The following is a 22,392-nucleotide window of genomic DNA, read 5'->3' as shown; positions in this document are numbered from 1 at the left end:
AATTTATGTGTCCTCATACAACGCCTTCGTGATATGGAACAAGATCAACCCTACCTGGATGCCTGATAAGCGGAACAAGAGGAGGGTGTTCCTGGAGCAGCTGGAAAAGGCACTTGTAACCCCACACATTCAAAGAAGGGAGCGCCTCCCCCGCACAGCGGCCTCTACAGCCCTTGTGAAAACTGTTCAGGGGGCTGAATCTTGGCCTGATCTACCTGAGGCTGGGGCAGGCAAGAGGAGGAGATGCCAATTCTGTCCCCCAATGGACTGTAAAACAATATTATGTGCTGCACATGTGAGAAATACATCTGCAAAGTCCATGCACACACACTTGCATACTGTCCTACATGTGCTAATTACAGTTGATTTGATTTATATTCTTCACATTTTTGTCTTGTATCATTATTCTTATTTATTGTTATTTATACACCTTGTGGGTGGGGGGGGCAATGGTTAAAAAAAATGTGAGAATTCCTCATTGTACAATATATACCAGAGTATACCACTATGTTGGTATAGAATATACCACAATGTTGCCAAGACTGTTATAGTTTCCCTTCAATAAAATGCATTTAAAACTACTTTCTGCACATTTCTCCTACTTTCTTAGGCTATGCAAGTGCTATCTCTTGTTAAAAATGTTTACAACTATGCAGTACCTTCAGCAATGATAATAAACCTGACCGGTTGTTACTTCATAAAAATAGATTTGGGGTTTAAAATTCAATTAAGCTGCTTTATTTTAGGGGTCATTGTTAGGACAAGGAAGGAGACAAGGAAGGGGACAAGGAAGGGGACTATACAGAATGTTAGGACTACACAAGGGTTAAGTATTCAGACCCTTTGTTGTGAGACTGAAAATTGAGGCCACCTATGTTAAATTCAATTGATTGGACATGATTTGGAAAGGCACACACCTGTCTATATAAGGTCCCAGAGTTGACAGTGCATGTCAGAGCAAAAACCAAGCCATGAGGTCGAAGATATTGACCGTAGATCTCCAAGATAGGATTGTGTCGAGGCACAGATCTGGGGAAGGGTAGCAAAACATTTTGTAAAAAGTAAAAGGCACATGACAGCTTGGAAGAGTTTGGAACCACCAAGTTTGCCTATAAAGGCACCTGAGCAATCGGGAAATGATTCAGAGACCTCTGCAGAGAAACAACAGGAAACATGACAGCTTGGAGCTTGGAGTTTGCCAAAAGGCACCTAAATGATTCAGACCACGAGAAACAACAGGAAACAGGAAACCAGGATGGAACACGTCTGGAGGAAATCTGGCACCATCCCTATGGTGAAGCATGGTGGTGGCAGCATGTGTTGATGTTTTTCAGTGGCAGGGACTGGGAGACTAGTCAGGATTGAGGGAAAGATGCATAGTAAATAGAAATCATTGATGAAAACCGGTTCCAGAGTGCTCAGGACCTCAGACTGGGGGCGAAGATTCATCTTCCATCAGAACAACGACCTAAAGCACACAGCCAAGACAACGCAGGAGTGGCTTTGGGACAAATGTAGTTGAGTGACCCTGCCAGAGCCCGGACTTGAACTCGATTTAATATCTCTGGAGGAAATAGCTGTGCAGAGACGCTCCCCAGCCAACCTGACACACTTTGAGAGGATCTGCAGAGAAGAATCGGAGCAACTCCCCAAATACAGGTGTGCCAAGCTTGTAGTGTCATACCCAAGAAGACTCAAGGCTATAATCGATTCCAAAGGTGCTTCAACAAAGTACTGAGTAAAGGGTCGGAATACTTATGGGCGGCAGGGTAGCCTAGTGGTTAGAGCGTTGGACTAGTAACCGAAAGGTTGCAAGTTCAAATCCCCGAGGTGACAAGGTACAAATCTGTCGTTCTGCCCCTGAACTGGCAGTTAACCCACTGTTCCTAGGCCGGCATTGAAAATAAGAATTTGTTCTTAACTGACTTGCCTAGTAAAATAAAGGTAAAATAAATAAAAAAATTATATTTCAGTTTTTCTATGTTTAATAAATTAACGTTTTGTGTTTTTGTTTTTTTACATGTGATTTTGAGATTGAATAAACAGATTTTTACAAAACCTGGAAAAACAACACTTTTGTTGTTGCTGTGCCATATGTTATATTCAGAAAATAGACATTTCTTCTTGTACAGATTTTTTTGTTTGTTTCCGTGAAAAAAAAACGTCACCTTTTTTTGGGGTCCTCACCAGTTTGCCTCCCTGATTTCTGTGTGTGGTCTGCAGCATGGGTTCCTCTGTGGAATGCCCTCCCTAACCCTATCCAACCGTTTGTTTGTTTTGCCTTTTTTCAAAGAAAGGGAGACGTTTGAGTTATTAGGCAGCCCTCCTCCTATTACTCCTCTGGGGCGTCTGCTTTAGGTTGCATCCAGAAATATCACCCTATTCCCCATATAGTTCATTTCTTTTGACCAAGTGCCCTTTTGACCAGGGCCCCATAGGGATTAACTCCCAAGAAAGTATTTCCTTCATATAAAACCTGCGATGTCCGCCGCGGCCAGCTCTGAACTGATGGAATGCAATTAAGATGGAGAGGACAGATCAGAAAGGGAGGGGGAAAGACGGAGCTTGTGTATAGTTTTGTGTTCTCTCTCTCGGATACCTTCCACTCCCTTTTTGCTTCTTGTGGTCTCTTTCGCTGCTGATCGTACCTGATATTTCCCCATATCACGACACAGATCAGTGTTGTGATAGGTGGAAAGATCAGGTCTGTGTTGTGATCAGATATCTGTAGTAATAAGATCAGGTCTGTGTTGTGATCAGATATCTTTAGTAATAAGATCAGGTCTGTGTTGTGATCAGATATCTGTAGTAATAAGATCAGGTCTGTGTTGTGATCAGGGTAAAGATCAGGTCTGTGTTGTGATCAGATATCTGTAGTAATAATATCAGGTCTGTGTTGTGATCAGATATCTGTAGTAATAAGATCAGGTCTGTGTTGTGATCAGATATCTGTAGTAATAAGATCAGGTCAGTGTTGTGATCAGATATCTGTAGTAATAAGATCAGGTCTGTGTTGTGATCAGATATCTGTAGTAATAAGATCAGGTCTGTGTTGTGATCAGATATCTGTAGTAATAAGATCAGGTCTGTGTTGTGATCAGATATCTGTAGTAATAAGATCAGGTCTGTGTTGTGATCAGATATCTGTAGTAATAAGATCAGGTCTGTGTTGTGATCAGATATCTGTAGTAATAAGATCAGGTCTGTGTTGTGATCAGATATCTGTAGTAATAAGATCAGGTCTGTGTTGTGATCAGATATCTTTAGTAATAAGATCAGGTCTGTGTTGTGATCAGGGGAAAAGTTTAGCCCAACATCTGCTAAATGACTTAAATGTAAATGTATTAAATGCTTTGGCTGATCCATAAGCAATTTGAACAACTTTGAATTTCAAACAAAACAGCACAGAAAGTTATGTAACGCCACACAATGGCGGTCTTTTGAAATTCCACTAGCAGCCCAGAACTCAACACGGAACCCTTTTAATGTGGGTTAAATAGCATTAGCATATTAATGGGAGAAACTAGTGCCAGCTTTCTCAAGAGGGGAAAATCCATCAGCATCGCCAGCCAGCCAGTCCAGGAGCCATTGGAAAGCAGATGAGTCTAGAGAGTAGAGTTGGAGTTTATTAAGCTAGCAGAGACAAAAGTCCCCCCCCCTCCAGCCATTCCACTCTTCATCCCCTCCTCCTCTCCTCCCCCTCGTCTCCCCCAACCCCTCTGCTGAGCCCTTTCAGACCGTCTGCCCTCATGCTGGGCCCTTGATGGATGCCCCCGCACTTCAGAGGGACAGTGTGTGAGGGTGGGGCGGGTACATAGTGTCCCAGCGTTTTGGAAAAGAGGTCCTCTTCCTCGCATGTAATCCTGCGCCTCGAGCAAATCACCCCTGACAGCCACACTGCCAAAGTGAGACCAGAGATCACCGCTGACAGCCACACTGCCAAAGTGAGACCAGAGATCACCGCTGACAGCCACACTGCCAAAGTGAGACCAGAGATCACCGCTGACAGCCACACTGCCAAAGTGAGACCAGAGATCACCGCTGACAGCCACACTGCCAAAGTGAGACCACAGATTCCGCTGACAGCCACACTGCCAAAGTGAGACCACAGATCACCGCTGACAGCCACACTGCCAAAGTGAGACCACAGATCACCGCTGACAGCCACACTGCCAAAGTGAGACCACAGATCACCGCTGACAGCCACACTGCCAAAGTGAGACCACAGATCACCGCTGACAGCCACACTGCCAAAGTGAGACCACAGATCACCGCTGACAGCCACACTGCCAAAGTGGGATCACAAATCAGTTGCGTACCTCTTCTAGGCACCCACACAGCCGCAGGCACCCACACAGCCGCAGGCACCCACACAGCCGCAGGCACACACACACAGCCGCAGGCACACATACACAGCCGCAGGCACACACACACAGCCGCAGGCACACACGCAGGCACCCACACAGCCGCAGGCACACACACAGCCGCAGGCACACACGCAGGCACACACACAGCTGCAGGCACACACACAGCTGCAGGCACACACACAGCTCCAGGCACCCACACAGTCACACACACGGCCGCAGGCGCACACACAGGCGCACACACAGCCGCAGGCACCCACACACACAGTCACACACACAGCCACAGGCACCCACACAGCCGCAGGCACCCACACAGTCACACACACAGCCGCAGGCACCCACACAGTCACACACACAGCCGCAGGCACCCACACAGTCACACACACAGCCGCAGGCACCCACACAGTCACACACACAGCCGCAGGCACACACACAGCCGCAGGCACCCACACACACACACGCAGCCACACACACAGCTTGAAGTTTACACACGAACTAACACAATAACATGTTGTTCTGCTTACTGGTGACAAGGAGGAAATCTCAGTTTGTAGAATCTTTTCGGAGGCTGGACATGCTGGAAGTTACACTTCGGTTGAGTGGAGAGAACAAGGTGTCTTTGGGAGTGAGTTTAGGGGACCCAAAGTAGGGTAGAGGGGTACGGAGAATAGGGGAGTGCGGGACTGTTTATTTGTAGAGTAATTTAGAAAGAGGGTACCCATTGTTAGCTGCTAATGACCAACGAGTGAAAAGAACAGAAGTCTGGTCGTGTAATGACCGGAAAAACAAATCTAGACTGGGATAGAGGAGAAACGAGAGTTCACTAGACATCTGGGTGTCTGTGTTGTCCTCCTCTTTTGTGAATTGCTTTTGTTGTTTTGTACTGAGGGGCAGTTTGGGTGCCTGTTGGTGTGCTTTGTGCCTCTCTTGGCTTCCTTCCCTCACTTGGCTCTCGTCGGAGACGGTGAGGTCTAAAGTAACAGTTGACCCCGTAACAGCCTTCACAGAATACTCAGATCCACAGGCATGCATGTGTATACATTTGCACGTATACACACACACAACACAGGGGCGCTAGTATGCTGGCACACACACAACACAGGGGCGCTAGTATGCTGGCACACACACAACACAGGGGCACTAGTATGCTGGCACACACACAACACAGGGGCACTAGTATGCTGGCACACACACAACACAGGGGCGCTAGTATGCTGGCCCACACACAAAACAGGGGCGCTAGTATGCTGGCACACACACAACACAGGGGCGCTAGTATGCTGGCGCACACACATCACAGGGGCGCTAGTATGCTGGCGCACACACAACACAGGGGTGCTAGTATGCTGGCACACACACAACACAGGGGCACTAGTATGCTGGCACACATACAGCACAGGGGCGCTAGTATGCTGGCACACACACAGCATAGGGGCGCTAGTATGCTGGCACACACACAGCACAGGGGTGCTAGTATGCTGGCACACACACAACACAGGGGCGCTAGTATGCTGGCACACACACAACACAGGGGCGCTAGTATGCTGGCACACACACAACACAGGGGCGCTAGTATGCTGGCACACACACAGCACAGGGGCGCTAGTATGCTGGCACACACACAGCACAGGGGCGCTAGTATGCTGGCACACACACAGCACAGGGGCGCTAGTATGCTGGCACACACACAGCACAGGGGCGTTAGTATGCTGGCACACACACATGCACACAGTCAGGGCGTGCGTGAGTGTGTGTCAGAGGGGACGAGGTGGTTTGTAGCTGTGTGGTAAAGGCCTTACAGGGAAAAGGAAATGGCCTGTTACTGTCTCACTCCATCTCTTTATTAATGGAAATGCTTTTGGCAGAGATGATGTCATCTCAGTTCTAGCGACTCTGAATGTTTCTTCATGTGAAACCTGCTGTTTCAATCAGGGAGTAATCCTGTGCTGCTGGAGATGATCTAGGATCAGTTTGGACATTTATCCCACTAATGATTTAAGGTTAGAGTCTTCCTGTCAACACACTGGTAGTAACACTGGTAGTAGTTACACTGGTAGTAGTTACACTGGTAGTAGCTACACTGGTAGTAGTTACACTAGTAGTTACAACACTGGTAGTAGTTACACTGGTAGTAGTTACACTGGTAGTAGTAACACTGGTAGTAGTAACACTGGTAGTAGCTACACTGGTAGTAGTAACACTGGTAGTAGTAACACTGGTAGTAGTTACACTGGTAGTAGTAACACTGGTAGTAGTAACACTGGTAGTTACAACACTGGTAGTAGTTACACTGGTAGTAGTAACACTGGTAGTTACAACACTGGTAGTAGTTACACTGGTAGTAGTAACACTGGTAGTAGTAACACTGGTAGTAGTAACACTGGTAGTAGTTACACTGGTAGTAACACTGGTAGTAGTTACACTGGTAGTAGTTACACTGGTAGTAGTAACACTGGTACTAACACTGGTAGTAGTTACACTGGTAGTAGTAACACTGGTAGTAGTTACACTGGTAGTAGTTACACTGGTAGTAGTAACACTGGTAGTAACACTGGTAGTAGTTACACTGGTAGTAGTTACACTGGTAGTAGTTACACTGGTAGTAACACTGGTAGTAGTTACACTGGTAGTAACACTGGTAGTAACACTGGTAGTAGTTACACTGGTAGTAGCTACGCTGGTAGTAGTTACACTGGTAGTAGTTACACTGGTAGTAGTTACACTGGTAGTAGTTACACTGGTAGTAACACTGGTAGTAACACTGGTAGTAGTTACACTGGTAGTAGTTACACTGGTAGTAGTAACACTGGTAGTAGTTACACTGGTAGTAGTAACACTGGTAGTAACACTGGTAGTAGTTACACTGGTAGTAGTAACACTGGTAGTAGTTACACTGGTAGTAGTAACACTGGTAGTAACACTGGTAGTAGTTTGTCACGTAGAGTAGGCCAGAAGGCTAAACTCGATAACCTAACCTCTATCAAAATAAAAAGATGGCGGAGCCGCAAAAGTTCTTCTGTGCAAAGGTGTTTATTTACAAGTGATTCCGGAACAAAAAACAACAGTACTGCCATCAACGTCTACCTTATGGGACAGCTTAAAAACAATGCTGCCCCATCCACAGCTCAATCCAAAATGCCTCTCCATGACTGAAAGAGAGGCTCCTTTTGTAGGGCTAGCCCCTCCCCTCAGAACAATTAACCCTAATGAATTAATCAATTAACAATACAAACCTACATTTTCCATGAACTAAACATACTAAAGGATATACATTGCAACACGGTTTTAAACAATATCACAACATAACATTTACAACATTACGTCACTACTGACAATATCTTTCAATATGCCTATATGCATTAATGAGCCATTTGGGACAGGCACTATAAAGCCAACCCAATTCCCTTAGCTCGGGTCCTTTTCCAGCATACCCGGAAGCTACAGAGATGGAGAGAGAGGAACAGAACAAACAAACAATGCGCTCATCCACAACATTAATAAGTATAATAATTATTGTATCTCTCAAATATGAACATTGACAAGTGTGAAATGCATGCACCAAGACAGAAGTTAATTTGTGTGTCGACCCACATTGTTAACTTATCTTATAATGGCGCAGGGAGGAGTGATGAATATGTGTGTGCGTTAAAGAACCAAATGCTGCCCGCGGCCAGTGACGGACTTCTACGTCACATAGTTACACTGGTAGTAGTTACACTGGTAGTAACACTGGTAGTAGTTACACTGGTAGTAACACTGGTAGTAACACTGGTAGTAGTTACACTGGTAGTAGCACTGGTAGTAGTTACACTGGTAGTAGCACTGGTAGTAGTTACACTGGTAGTAGCACTGGTAGTAGTTACACTGGTAGTAACACTGGTAGTAGTTACACTGGTAGTTACACTGGTAGTAACACTGGTAGTAGTTACACTGGTAGTAACACTGGTAGTAGTTACACTGGTAGTAACACTGGTAGTAGTTACACTGGTAGTAGCACTGGTAGTAGTTACACTGGTAGTAGCACTGGTAGTAGTTACACTGGTAGTAACACTGGTAGTAGTTACACTGGTAGTTACACTGGTAGTAGTTACACTGGTAGTAGTTACACTGGTAGTAACACTGGTAGTAGTTACACTGGTAGTAACACTGGTAGTAGTTACACTGGTAGTTACACTGGTAGTAGTAACACTGGTAGTAGTTACACTGGTAGTAACACTGGTAATAGTTACATTGGTAGTAACACTGGTAGTAGTTACACTGGTAATTACACTAGTAGTAGTTACACTGGTAGTAACACTGGTAGTAGTTACACTGGTAGTAGTAACACTGGTAGTAGTAACACTGGTAGTAGTAACACTGGTAGTAGTAACACTGGTAGTAGTAACACTGGTAGTTACACTGGTAGTAGTAACACTGGTAGTAGTTACACTGGTAGTAGTTACACTGGTAGTAGTTACACTGGTAGTAGTTACACTGGTGGTAACAACACTGGTAGTAACATTGGTAGTAGTTACACTGGTAGTATGGTAGTAGTAACACTGGTAGTAGTTACACTGGTGGTAACAACACTGGTAGTAACATTGGTAGTAGTTACACTGGTAGTATGGTAGTAGTAACACTGGTAGTAGTTACACTGGTAGTAACACTGGTAGTAGTTACACTGGTAGTAGTAACACTGGTAGTAGTTACACTGGTAGTAGGTACACTGGTAGTAGTTACACTGGTGGTAACAACACTGGTAGTAACACTGGTAATAGTAACACTGGTAGTAGTTACACTGGTAGTAACACTGGTAGTAACATTGGTAGTAGTTACACTGGTAGTAGTAACACTGGTAGTAACACTGGTAGTAGTTACACTGGTAGTAACACTGGTAGTAGTTACACTGGTAGTTACACTGGTAGTAGTTACACTGGTAGTAGTTACACTGGTAGTAGTAACACTGGTAGTTACACTAATAGTAGTAACACTGGTAGTAGTTACAATGGTAGTAGCTACACTGGTAGTAGCTACACTGGTAGTAGCTACACTGGTAGTAGTTACACTGGTAGTAGTTACACTGGTAGTAACACTGGTAGTAACACTGGTAGTAGTTACACTGGTAGTAGCTACACTGGTAGTAGTTACACTGGTGGTAGTTACACTGGTAGTAGTTACACTGGTAGTAGTAACACTGGTAGTAACACTGGTAGTAGTTACACTGGTAGTAGTAACACTGGTAGTAACACTGGTAGTAGTTACACTGGTAGTAGTTACACTGGTAGTAGTAACACTGGTAGTAACACTGGTAGTAGTTACACTGGTAGTAGCTACACTGGTAGTAACACTGGTAGGAACAGATACAGATGCCTTCATTTATAGTCAATCTCTCTAAAAGGTTATGTATTAATGCAGGGCGTTGATTGAATCAACGGTTTATGCATACTGTTATCTTCAATATTTGTGAGTGTCAATTGTCTTGAATTCAATAATTTAGTTTGTAGACTGAAGTAGTATTATGTTTTAATAAATTATAAATATAAATTACATGAAATATAAATTATATGCACATATTGATGAAACACAGCATAATTTAGAGGGGGAAAATGTCGAGCCAAACTGTTATCAACCACAGAGACAGAGGATCCCTTTTGTTTTTCCACTGAGATCTCCTCCTGTTCATTTGTTTCACTACTTTAACTGTGGGTGCCAGAGATTCTCACTGGCAGGTCCTCTGCTTGTTTTTGAGAGGACGAGAATGTCCTCACCCCTCTCTTGCCCTTACTAGCTTACCCCTCTAGCTTCCCCCTCCTCTCCCTTGTTCCTCTCCCCAACCCCTGACCTTCTTCTCCATGGGCAACAGAAGCTCAGAGAGGTGTGAGAGGAGCAGGCAGAGGAGCAGGGCTAGTGGTGGGGGTTCCAGCCAGGCCAGGAGCGATCAGCTGCCGCTTTGTTGTCTTATCCACAAGGAGTCCGGGGAGAGGGCTGGCCCTGTCCTTGCCAGCCCCACTACTACTACACACATACTGCACTGTGAGAGAGAGAAATGTAACTCCGCTCTCTCTCTCTCTCTCTCTCTCTCTCTCTCTTGCTCTCTCTCTCATGCACTCTCTCTCTCTCACACAGCTGGCCAGTCAGTGTGGAGCAGGAACAGTAATTGAGGCTGCTGTGTGTGTTGTGCAGAGTGGAGTTTCTCATACCGTGGACAGAGAGGAGACGCGCGCATTCCCCAGTCTGAGCACACACACACACACAGGGGGGAGAGCGAGAACCAGGGAGTTGAGACATTGTGTGGAGGCCGGAGCCTGAGGGAGTTCCCCCCTCATCTGTAGCCCGGCTAGCAGTCGAGACACCATGCTGGTGCTGTGGGAAGGAGCACACTGGAGCCATCTCATCTTGCTTGGACTTTTGTCTCTGCGCTACCAGACCTACGGTGAGTACTACTGAGTGGACTAACACATCGCTCCGTACACTCTATCTCGCTCTCTCTGTCTGTCTCTCTCTCCTACACAGCTCTCCTCAGTCCCAGGGTTAGGGGTAGTCCCCAGCGTGACTCAGACTGGGGAACGATCCATGGTAATGGACCTGACACTTTCATACTGGTCACACTATATACTGGATTGAAGTGATATTTTACATATTAAGGATCACATGTACGGCACAGTTGTCCAGGTGTGGAATGCTTTGAAGTCTATAGAGAAGTCTATAGAGAAGTCTATAGAGAATACACAGCTTCATTTGCGTTGCCTGCTTTAAACAACGACAACATGCTATTCAGTTCCCTTCTCGTTTTGGTGGTATCAAAGTTGGCCTTTTCTCTAGATTTCAATGGACTTGCATTTAAAAAAAATTGTCAATGACACAGCCGGGTACTTTTCTGGTTCAAAGTTATCATTTTGATTTTTCAAAATTCAGTCTTGTTTAATTTATATTTACACGAATAATGATTAACACATGGCAATATTATATTGTTTTAACATCTAGATTCAAGAATATATCCTCTTGTTTTTAATGGAAGTAGGCTATTTGTTTTGGTGGCTTGGAATTATAATTTTTGTGGATTACAGTAACAGATGAATTTAGAGAAAAATTAGGAAATTCTATCGGTCGCTATGACAAAGGTTAATCTTAATAGCAAGGGTTGTTGGCTGCAAGCCGTTTACCAATTAGATGTATATTCTTGCTTGGGTTTGTCGTTCTATTTTTATTTATTGTAGGCATTGTAGTGGATTACAGTAACATCATTGTAGTGGATTACAGTAACAGTAGCTTTAAGGGAAATGTGAGCGAGCAGCCTGCTCTTGGTCCTTGTTAGTTAGAGTTAGGGTTTGTTTAGTGGTGTGTAAGGCATCGCCCAGTGTGCCTGGCCGGCAGATAGATGGGGGTGTATTCATTTAGGAACCAAATGAGCAGAAACATGGAGGGGCCGACCTGAATTTGTCCAATAACTAATTCAATGTTTTGCTACGGTCTGTACTAATGAATCCATCACAGAGCAGTCGGTCAACCAGGCAGGGATACGGAGCTGTCTCACACTTGTTTGACACACAGTTGGACTCACAGCTTAAAAAACACTCAACCCTCCTTCTGCCAGGGCACACAATGATTGAGCTCTCACACACACACACACACATTTCCACCATGCAAGGACATATACACACATGCAGTCTCACAAAACACACACACGCTCATGAAACACACGAATGCACACAGACTCTCAAAGCACGCATGCATCTGCGCACATCCACACACACACCCACACACAAAACACACAGGTTGCAGTGAGGGCACATTCTCTAAAACGTATATGTTCTACAAAAACCAGACGTTGTCCTATCAGGGAGTTCAATCTAACAGAATTAACCTGAAAATGCTAACCAAGTTCTCTAAATGGTGCTTATAGAAGAGACCGCATTCATAGATGTAAGGTACCTTGTGTTGTGTCTGGTTCTATGTAGAGTTTATGATGTGAACAGGCTTAGGTTGGTCTCTGTAACGTTAAGTAGTCATACCCGTTCAGGGTAATGTATGTCCATAATGCACTGCTTTCTGTATGTTATACTTCTGTCATGTGCTGAAAATGTATGACAATCCACAACTTGCATTAAGTAGGTGACTACACTGTTTAGTACTGCAAACCAGCAATTCTCCATACTACAAAACCGACTTGGTTTTCATTTAGTATTTTAGTTAACTTGATGAGTTAAGTCGTATTTGCTGATATTCATTTATTTCTACCTTGGTAATAATTTGTAACACATTTCAGTTTTCTTTAGTCTGGGTTTACTATCATCAGCAGATATATGAAGCGTACATTTATTTAGATCAATGAAATGAAACCCCATTGACTTGGTCAGCTTTTAACCCTTCGCTTCTGTTTGATTGGGCCTACACCCCTTTATGTTCCTGGTCAATTTGACCTGTTGACCTGGAAGTATACTAATATAGATATATGATTTTAACCTCCCAAAATGTATTTTCTAGTAGCTGAAAATGTCGTCTTTTCATCCCACGAGTTGATCGATCCAACTGGTCAATATTTCGAGAGAAATGTTTGATTACTTTACCAAAGTCGTAAATTAATCAAATTGACATTTTATGATATTTGTGTATTTCGTTTACCTCGGTCTCTGAACATCACAGGGAAAATATACGGTCCCACTTTATTTTAATAGTCCAGATTTTCCATCTATACGGTACATTAGGAGAGCATTCAGACCCTTTGAATGTTCTACATTTTGTTACGTTACAGCCTTTTTCTATATGAAAAACTATTCCCCCTCATCTACACAAACTACCCCATAATGGCAAAGCTGTGTGTGTGTGTGTGTGTGTGTGTGTGTGTGTGTGTGTGTGTGTGTGTGTGTGTGTGTGTGTGTGTGTGTGTGTGTGTGTGTGTGTGTGTGTGTGTGTGTGTGTGTGTGTGTGTGTGTGTGTGTGTGTGTGTGTGTGTGTGTATAAACATTTACAGTTGAAGTCGGAAGTTTACATACGCCTTAGCCAAATACATTTAAACTCGGTATTTCACAATTCCTGACGTTTAATCGTAGTAAATGTTCCCTGTCTTAGGTCAGTTAGGATCACCACTTTATGTTAAGAATGTGAAATATCAGAGTAATAGTAGGAAGAATGATTTATTTCAGCTTTTATTTCTTTCATCACATTCCCAGTGGGTCAGAAGTTTACATGCACTCAATTAGTAGTTGGTAGCATTGCCTTTAAATTGTTTAACTTGGGTCAAACGTTTCGTGTAGCCTTCCACAAGCTTCCCACAATAAGTTGGGTGAATTTTGGCCCATTCCTCCTGACAGAGCTGGTGTAACTGAGTCAGGTTTGTAGGCCTCCTTGCTCGCACATGCTTTTTCAGTTCTGCCCACACATTTTCTATGGGATTGGGGTCAGGGCTTTATGATGGCCACTCCAATACCTTGACTTTGTTGTCCTTAAGCCATTTTGCCACAAATTTGGAAGTATGTTTGGGATCATTGTCCATTTGGAAGACCCATTTGCGACCAAGCTTTAACTTCCTGACTGATGTCTTGAAATGTTGCTTCCATATATCCACATAATTTTCCTTCCTCATGAGCCATCTATTTTGTGAAGTGCACCAGCCCCTCCTGCAGCAAAGCACCCCCACAACATGATGCTGCCACCCTGTGCTTCACGGTTGGGATGGTGTTCTTCAGCTTGCAAGCCCCCCCCCTTTTTCCTCCTAACATAACGATGGTCATTATGGCCAAACAGTTCTATTTCTGTTTCATCAGACCAGAGGACATTTCTCCAAAAGTACAATCTTTGTCCCAATGTCCAGTTGCAAACCGTAGTCTGGCTTTTGGCGGTTTTGGAGCAGTGGCTCCTTCCTTGCGAGCGACCTTTCAGGTTATGGCGATATAGGACTCGTTTTACTGTGGATATAGATACTTTTGTACCTGTTTCCTCCAGCATCTTCTCAAGGTCCTGCTGCTGTTCTGCGATTGATTTGCACTTTTTGCACTAAAGTACGTTCATCTCTAGGAGACGGAACGCGTCTCCTTCCTGAGCGATGTGATGGCTGCATGTTCCCATGGTGTTTATACTTACTTACTATTGTTTGAACAGATGAACGTGGTACCTTCAGGTGTTTGGAAATGGCTCCCAAGCATGCACCAGACATGTGGGGGTCTACAATTTTCTTCTGAGGTATTGACTGATTTATTTTGATTTTCCCATGATGTCAAGCGAAGAAGTACTGAGTTTGAAGGTAGGTGTAACGGCGTTCGTCTGTTGAATGAAGAGAGTCAGACTGAAATGCAGCGTGTAGGTTACTCATGACTTTCATGAAAGTATCGCGGTACATGAAATAACTGAACTAAATACAAAAACAACAGAACGGAACGTGAAACTAATTACAGCCTATCTGGTGACTACAACACAGAGACAGGAACAAACACCCACAAAATACAAAGCGAAACTCAGGCTGCCTAAATACGGTTCCCAATCAGAGACAACGATAAGCACCTGACTCCAATTGAGAATCGCCTCAGGCAGCCAAGCCTATACAACACCCCTAATTAGCCGCGATCCCAAATACTACAAACCCCAATACGAAAAACAACATATAAACCCATGTCACACCCTGGCCTACCCAAACATATAACAAAAACACAAAATACAATGACCAAGGCGTGACAGAACCCCCCCCCCCTAAGGTGCGGACTCCCGGACGCACCTCAAGAGCATAGGGAGGGTCCGGGTGGGCGTCTGTCTGTGGTGGCGGTTCTGGCTCGGGACGTGGACCCCACTCCATAAATGTCCTATTTCCTCCCCTTCGCGTCCTGGGATAATCCACCTTCTCCGCCGACCATGGCCTAATAGTCCTCACCCTGATCCCCATGAGGAGCAGCTCGTGACAGAGGGGCAGCTCGGGACAGAGGGGCAGCTCAGGACAGAGGGGCATCTCAGGACAGAGGGGCATCTCAGGACAGAGGGGCATCTCAGGACAGAGTGGCAGCTCGGGACAGAGGGGCAGCTCGGGACAGAGGGGCAGCTCAGGACAGAGGGGCATCTCAGGACAGAGGGGCATCTCAGGACAGAGGGGCATCTCAGGACAGAGGCAGCCCGGGACTGAGGGGAAGCCCGGGACTGAGGGGAAGCCCGGGACTGAGGGGAAGCCCGGTACTGAGAGGAAGCCCGGTACTGAGAGGAAGCCCGGTACTGAGAGGAAGCCCAGTACTGAGAGGAAGCCCAGTACTGAGACTAAGCTCAGGCAGGTAGTAGGCTCCGGTAAATCCTGGTTGTTGGGCAGATCTAGAAGAGACTGGTTGTCGGGGAGAGCTGGGCTGACTGGTGGCGCTGGGCAGACTGGGAGCACTGGTGGCGCTGGGCAGACTGGGAGCACTGGGCAGACTGGGAGCACTGGCGGAGCTGGGCAGACTGGGAGCACTGGCCGCGCTGGGCAGACTGGGAGCACTGGCCGCGCTGGGCAGACTGGGAGCACTGGCCGCGCTGGGCAGACTGGGAGCACTGGCCGCGCTGGGCAGACTGGGAGCACTGGCCGCGCTGGGCCGACTGGGAGCACTGGCGGCGCTGGGCAGACTGGAGACTCCGGCAGCGCAGGAGAGGAGAAAAGCACTGGCTGCGCTGAACAGGCGAGGCGCACTGGAGGCCTGGTGCGTGGTGCTGGAACTGGTGGTACTGGCGCAAGGACACGCACAGGAAGCCTGGTGCGGGGAGCTGCTACCAGAGGACTGGTGTGTAGAGGTGGCTCTGGATAGACCGGACCGTGCAGGCGCACTGGAGCTCTTGAGCACCGAGCCTGCCCAAGCTTATCTGGCTCGATGCCCACTCTAGCCCTGCCAATAGGAAGAGCTGGTATGTGCCGCACCGGGCTATGCTCCCGCACTGAAAACACTGTGCGCTCCATAGCATAACACGGTGCCTGCCCGGTCTCTCTAGCCCAACGGTGAGCACAGGGAGTTTGCGCAGGTCTCCTACCTGGCATAACTATTCTCCCTTCTTGCCACCCCCCAATAATTTTTGGGGCTGCTTTTCAGGTTTCCTTGCCAACCGTGTTCCCTCGTATCGTCGGCTCCTATCTCCGGCTGCCTCTGCTCTCCTTAGTGCCTCCACCTGTTCCCATGGGAGGCGATCTCTTCCGGCCAATATCTCCTCCCAAGTGTAACAACCTTTACCATCCAACACGTCTTCCCATGTCCATTCTCCAAATAATTCATCCTCCCTTTGCTGCTCCAGCTGTCGCTGCCTGTTTAAACCAGCGCCTCTCTGTTTTAACCGGCGTGTCTTTTTCTTTGACTCGATTCGCCTGTAGCCCTCTTCGCACTGCTGAAGCGAATCTCAGGCGGGCGCCTGCACTCTCTCTGGGTCGGCCGCCCACCTGTCGATTTCTTCCCACGTCGTATACTCCATGCTTCTGCTGTCCATAACGTCCTCCTTTAGCTCCTGCCAGTTTACACACTGCTCGGTCTGTAAGTGGTGGGTGTTTCTGTAACGGCGTTCATCTGTTGAATGAAGAGAGTCAGACCGAAATGCAGCGTGTAGGTTACTCATGACTTTAATGAAAGTATCGCGGTACATGAAATAACTGAACTAAATACAAAAACAACAGAACGGAACGTGAAACTAATTACAGCCTATCTGGTGACTCCAACACAGAGACAGGAACAAACACCCACAAAATACAAAGCGAAACTCAGGCTGCCTAAATACGGTTCCCAATCAGAGACAACGATAAGCACCTGACTCCAATTGAGAATCGCCTCAGGCAGCCAAGCCTATACAACACCCCTAATTAGCCGCGATCCCAAATACTACAAACCCCAATACGAAAAACAACATATAAACCCATGTCACACCCTGGCCTACCCAAACATATAACAAAAACACAAAATACAATGACCAAGGCGTGACAGTAGGCCTTGAAATACATCCACAGATACACCTCCAATTGACCCAATTAGCCTATCAGAAGCTGTCAGAAGCTTCTAAAGGCATGACATAATTTTCTGTAATTTTCCAAGCTGTTTAAAGGCACAGTCAACTTAGTGTAAACTTCTGACCCACTGGAATCGTGATACAGTGAGTTGTAAGTTAAATAATCTGTCTCCAAACAATTGCTGGGAAAATTACTTATGTCATGTACAAAGCAGATGTCCTGACTGACTTGCTAAAACTAGTTTGTTAACAAGAAATTTGTAGAGTGATTGAAAAACAAGTTTTAATGACTCCAACCGAAGTGTATGTAAACTTCCGACTTTAACTGTACATAAGTATTTAGACCCTTTACTCAGTATTTTGTTGAAGCACCATTGGCAGTGAAAGCCTTGAGTCTTCTTGGGTATGAGGCCACAAGCTTGGTACACCTGTATATGCAGAGTTTCTCCCATTCTTCACTGCGGTCCTCTCAAGCTCTGTCAGGCTGGATGGGGAGCGTCGGTGCACAGTTATTTTCAGGAACTTCCAGAGTCCAAGTCGGGCTCTGGCTGGGCCACTCAACGACATTCAGAGAATTGTCCCGAAGCTACTCCTGCATTGTCTTGGCTGTGTGCTTAGGGTCATTGTCCTGTTGGGAGATTAACCTTCTCTCCAGTCTAAGGTCCTGAGCGCTCTAGAGCAGGTTTTCATCAAGGATCTCTCTGTACTTTGCGTCGTTCACCTTTCCCTTCGATCCTTCAGGACCAAGTTTCATCAGACCAGAAAATCTTGTTTCTCATGATCTGAGAGTCCTTTAGTTGCCAATTTGCAAACTCCAAGTGGGCTTTCATGTGGCTTTTACTGAGGAGTGGCTTCCGTCTGGCCACTCTACCATAAAGGCCTGATTGGTGGAGTGTTGCAGAGATGGTTGTCCTTCTGGAAGGTTCTCCCATCTCCACAGAGGAACTCTAGAGCTCCCTGACCAAGGCCCTTCACACTCGATTGCTCAGTGTGGCCTGGCGGCCAGCTCTAGGTAGTCTTGGTGGTTCCAGTCTTCTTCCATTTCAGAATGTTGGAGGCCACTGGAGGCCACTTGGGAACCTTCAATGCTGCAGACATTTTTTGTTACCCTTCCCCAGATCTGTGCCTTGACACAATCCTGTCTTTGAGCTCTACGGACATTTCCTTTGACCTTATGTCTTAGTTTTTGCTCTGACATGCACTGTCAACTGTGGAACCTTTTTATAGAGACAGGTGTGTGCCTTTCCAAATCATGTCTCATCAATTGAATTTACCACAGGTAGACTCCAATCAAGTTTTATAAACATCTCAAGGATGATCAATGGAAACAGGATGCACCTGATCTCAATTTCAAGACTCATAGCAAAGGGTCTGAATATTTATGTAAATAAGGTATTTCTGTTTTTTTTTTTTTATACATTTGCCAAAATGTATAAAAACCTGTTCACTTTGTCATTATGTGGTATTGTGTGTAGTTAGGGGAAATATGTATTTAATCCATTTTAGAATAAGGCTGTAACATAACAAAATGTGGAAAAGGGGAGGGGACTTTAAGAATGCACTGTAGTTCTACAGATGGTCATATTACGAACAAACTGTTGGTAAGCAACTGCTTGTTACGGTTGAGGTTAGGGTAAGGTTTTAAATAAAAGTTGAGGTTAGGGTAAGGTTTTAAATAAAAGTTAAGGTTAGGGTAAGGTTTTAAATAAAAGTTAAGGTTAGGGTAAGGTTTTAAATAAAAGTTAAGGTTAGTGTAAGGGTTAGAGCTAGGACTAGGGTTAGTAGATTGTTAGTTGAAATTTTGTTGATAGCCCAACTGTAGATGCTCTACAGACTATCCGAATAGTCTTACCAAACATATTTATTTCCTCGTGATCATCATGGTTAGATCTTTACTTCACAGAATACAATTTGTCTCTAGCACAAAGGTCAAGGTCAAATTTGACTTCAGACCAGTGTTCTTCAGCCTCTGAGTCATAGGGAAATCATATATATATCTATGTGATCCGCAAGGTTTCACCATTCCAGTGCAGAAAGCAGCTTATTTCTAGGACATAACATTCTAAAGTTCAAGGTGCAGGGGTCAAACTGCAGGTCAAATTTACACAGAGCATAATGGAAGTCACTTTTCCATTACCGTGTCAATTATTTATTTTTTTAATGTATTTTTTAAATGACATGTTTTACAGGTTGTAGACTCATAGTTAGGAATGTAGATGAAGGGTTATGGTGAAGAAATGATGTAAAATAGTATTTTAGTGATTTCAAACTCTGTTCTGGGTCAAATTGACCCTGAACATAAGGGAAGGGTTAAGCTTTTGTTAAGGATACAAACATTAAACTGGTTAAATGTTTTCATTTCTACACTCAAGGCCTTGTGTACAAATGTTTGTACTGTAGAACACCCTGTCAAGAACCAGACACATGTTCCCCCGATTTTAAAAGGGGAGTAACACCAAGACCACTTGAAATGTGCCTTTGACTTTAGATAGACTAAATGGACGTGTAAAAGCATCCCCCATGTCCTCTTATGACTTGTTTAACTATCTCTTTCCTCTGCCTGTCTTCGTGGCCTTTTCATTATTCTGTCTGGCTTTCTTTTTTTCTCCACACTTCTCCAACTTCATTATGGAGGGAAAGTGTCAGTGGTAGCAGGAAGAACAGTAGCCATCTGTTAGAACAGTAGCCAATAGTGTCATCAGTTCAGTGTGTGTAGTACACAACTTTACTCGCATCAGTTTGGAATGCAGATTCTGTCCCACTAAATCATTGCAGCGGGGCTACTGATTGCTCATTGGCTCTAAGCAGCAGGGCTACTGATTGCTCATTGGCTCTAAGCAGCAGGCTACTGATTGCTCATTGGCTCTAAGCAGCAGGCTACTGATTGCTCATTGGCCCGATCTACTGAAACATCTGTGTAGCTTCAGAGGGAGGACTGTAGTAGCCAGCCCACAGTTGATTCATTCCTAGTGTGGTGGAAATACAACAGGGATTCATGCTGCTGTTATTGTAGTTACTTCTGTATTGAACTATTGTCAGGTGAGAGAAATACAAGAGCAGCCTAGTCAGGGATACAATAGAATGACTGTTTTCCCCAAGGGACCTTCAGTTGTTGCAAGGCGATAAGATGTTAAGATATTAAATAAACACATAACAGCACAATTCCCACATAACATATACAAAACAATGCTGTACACGGTATAAACAAGATAAATATAGGTCACAAAGAGGTTTGAGGACGAGCATGGGAAAACACTGCTACATTAGTGCACCCCCTGCAGGTCTGCCAATATGGTTCACCCTTGTCGCCAGCCAGCCGGCCGGCATCAGCCTCCCACAGGTTGGTAGAAGGTTAAATGAGTGGTTTAACTGACTATAGAGTTCAACGTGAGTCAAAAAGAAAAATATTTGGCCTGGTGAAATGTGAAGATTGAGAGTTTGAGGAGAATGGCTACAGAGAGATGTTTCCCTATCTCTTCAGGTAGTCGACTGAATTCACAGAGGAGACGGTCTCCCCTGTCTGAGGAGAGAAGAGAGAGTTTCCCCTGTCTGAGGAGAGAAGAGAGAGTCTCCCCTGTCTGAGGAGAGAAGAGAGAGCCTCCCGTGTCTGAGGAGAGAAGAAAGAGCCTCCCCTCTCTGAGGAGTGAAGAGAGAGTCTCCCCTGTCTGAGGAGAGAAGAGAGAGTTTCCCCTGTCTGAGGAGAGAAGAGAGAGTTTCCCCTGTCTGAGGAGTGAAGAGAGAGTCTCCCCTGTCTGAGGAGAGAAGAGAGAGTTTCCCCTGTCTGGGGAGAGAAGAGAGAGCCTCCCGTGTCTGAGGAGAGAAGAGAGAGCCTCCCCTCTCTGAGGAGTGAAGAGAGAGTCTCCCCTGTCTGAGGAGAGAAGAGAGAGTTTCCCCTGTCTGGGGAGAGAAGAGAGAGCCTCCCGTGTCTGAGGAGAGAAGAGAGAGCCTCCCGTGTCTGAGGAGAGAAGAGAGAGTCTCCCCTGTCTGAGGAGAGAAGAGAGAGTCTCCCCTGTCTGAGGAGAGAAGAGAGAGTCTCCCCTGTCTGAGGAGAGAAGAGAGAGCCTCCCGTGTCTGAGGAGAGAAGAAAGAGTCTCCCCTGTCTGAGGAGAGAAGAGAGTCTCCCCTGTCTGAGGAGAGAAGAGAGAGTCTCCCCTGTCTGAGGAGAGAAAAGGGAGCCTCCCGTGTCTAAGGAGAGAAGAGAGAGCCTCCCGTGTCTAAGGAGAGAAGAGAGAGTCTCCCCTGTCTGAGGAGAGAGAGTCTCCCGTGTCTGAGGAGAGGAGAGAGAGTCTCCCCTGTCTGAGGAGAGAAGAGAGAGTCTCCCCTGTCTGAGGAGAGAAGACAGAGTCTCTCCTGTCTGAGGAGAGAAGAGAGTCTTCCCTGTCTGAGGAGAGTCATTCTAAGCATTTTAGCCTTGAGCTTGTCTCAGCTATGCTATTGTGTCTTATGTGAAGGGCCCCTATTCATTAATTGTAGGAGTGTTAATCAGTTTAGACTTTTAGAACATAATGAATAGGACTACAAGGACAGGAGGGACCTGGTCCTATATCAGCACTTCTACTCTGAGACTCTTTATGAATAGGGGTCCAGAAGCACAACGCTTCGTTTATCAAAAAGACAAAGAGCGAGGGGAAAGAAGGTGACGCCGCACAAAGCTGTTGGTACCTCAGGCCAGCACCAGACTAGCCCTGAGAGGAAGCGGTTAGTTTACATTTCATTGTGCTTTGTGGAAACGACACCATAGGATCACTTTTCATATTCAAAGGACTGGAGTTGCTTTGCTTTTGCCACTACTTGTTAATGAGTCCTTTTTTGGGGGGGGCAAAATGTCCAAAATATCCTATTATTATGTTGAGGTTTTTTTTTTTAAATGGTTCTGTCCTTAAAGTAATACAGGTTTTCGTTGAGTTGATCTGTTTGGCATAACGGTGTTAGGTGTCACATGGATCTTTCCTAATTATAAACTGTAAAATACACTACAGAATGAACTCTAATAAATCTCCAGACAAACAACAACCGAGGTGTTGGACTGTAATAATATATTGTTTTAATCAATAGCTTTATAAAGAACCAAATAGTGGAAGACTGAAGTCAGGGGTTGGCCGGGGTAGGCCGTCATTGT

The 22,392-nt window shown here is 45.4% G+C and overlaps 1 protein-coding gene across 4 annotated transcripts in view; it reads left to right on the top strand.

Moving 5' to 3' along the window:
• Positions 1–22,392, top strand: part of bmpr1ba (bone morphogenetic protein receptor, type IBa) — a 163,553-nt gene that overhangs the window by 85,066 nt on the left and 56,095 nt on the right. For 2 of the 4 annotated variants that reach the window (XM_046348112.1, XM_046348111.1), the window contains one exon: positions 10,527–10,776. In XM_046348112.1, the coding sequence (XP_046204068.1) occupies positions 10,698–10,776 (79 nt within the window). In that variant the 5' untranslated portion in view covers positions 10,527–10,697. Of the gene's footprint in view, positions 1–10,469; positions 10,777–22,392 lie in introns of all 4 variants that reach the window. The other 2 variants (XM_046348110.1, XM_046348109.1) reach the window with 1 other exon arrangement.

This window comes from Oncorhynchus gorbuscha, linkage group LG04 (genome assembly GCF_021184085.1).
Source record: "Oncorhynchus gorbuscha isolate QuinsamMale2020 ecotype Even-year linkage group LG04, OgorEven_v1.0, whole genome shotgun sequence".
Taxonomy (NCBI): domain Eukaryota; kingdom Metazoa; phylum Chordata; class Actinopteri; order Salmoniformes; family Salmonidae; genus Oncorhynchus; species Oncorhynchus gorbuscha.
Note: the sequence above shows the minus strand (reverse complement) of the source record. Positions and strands in the feature narration are given on the sequence as shown.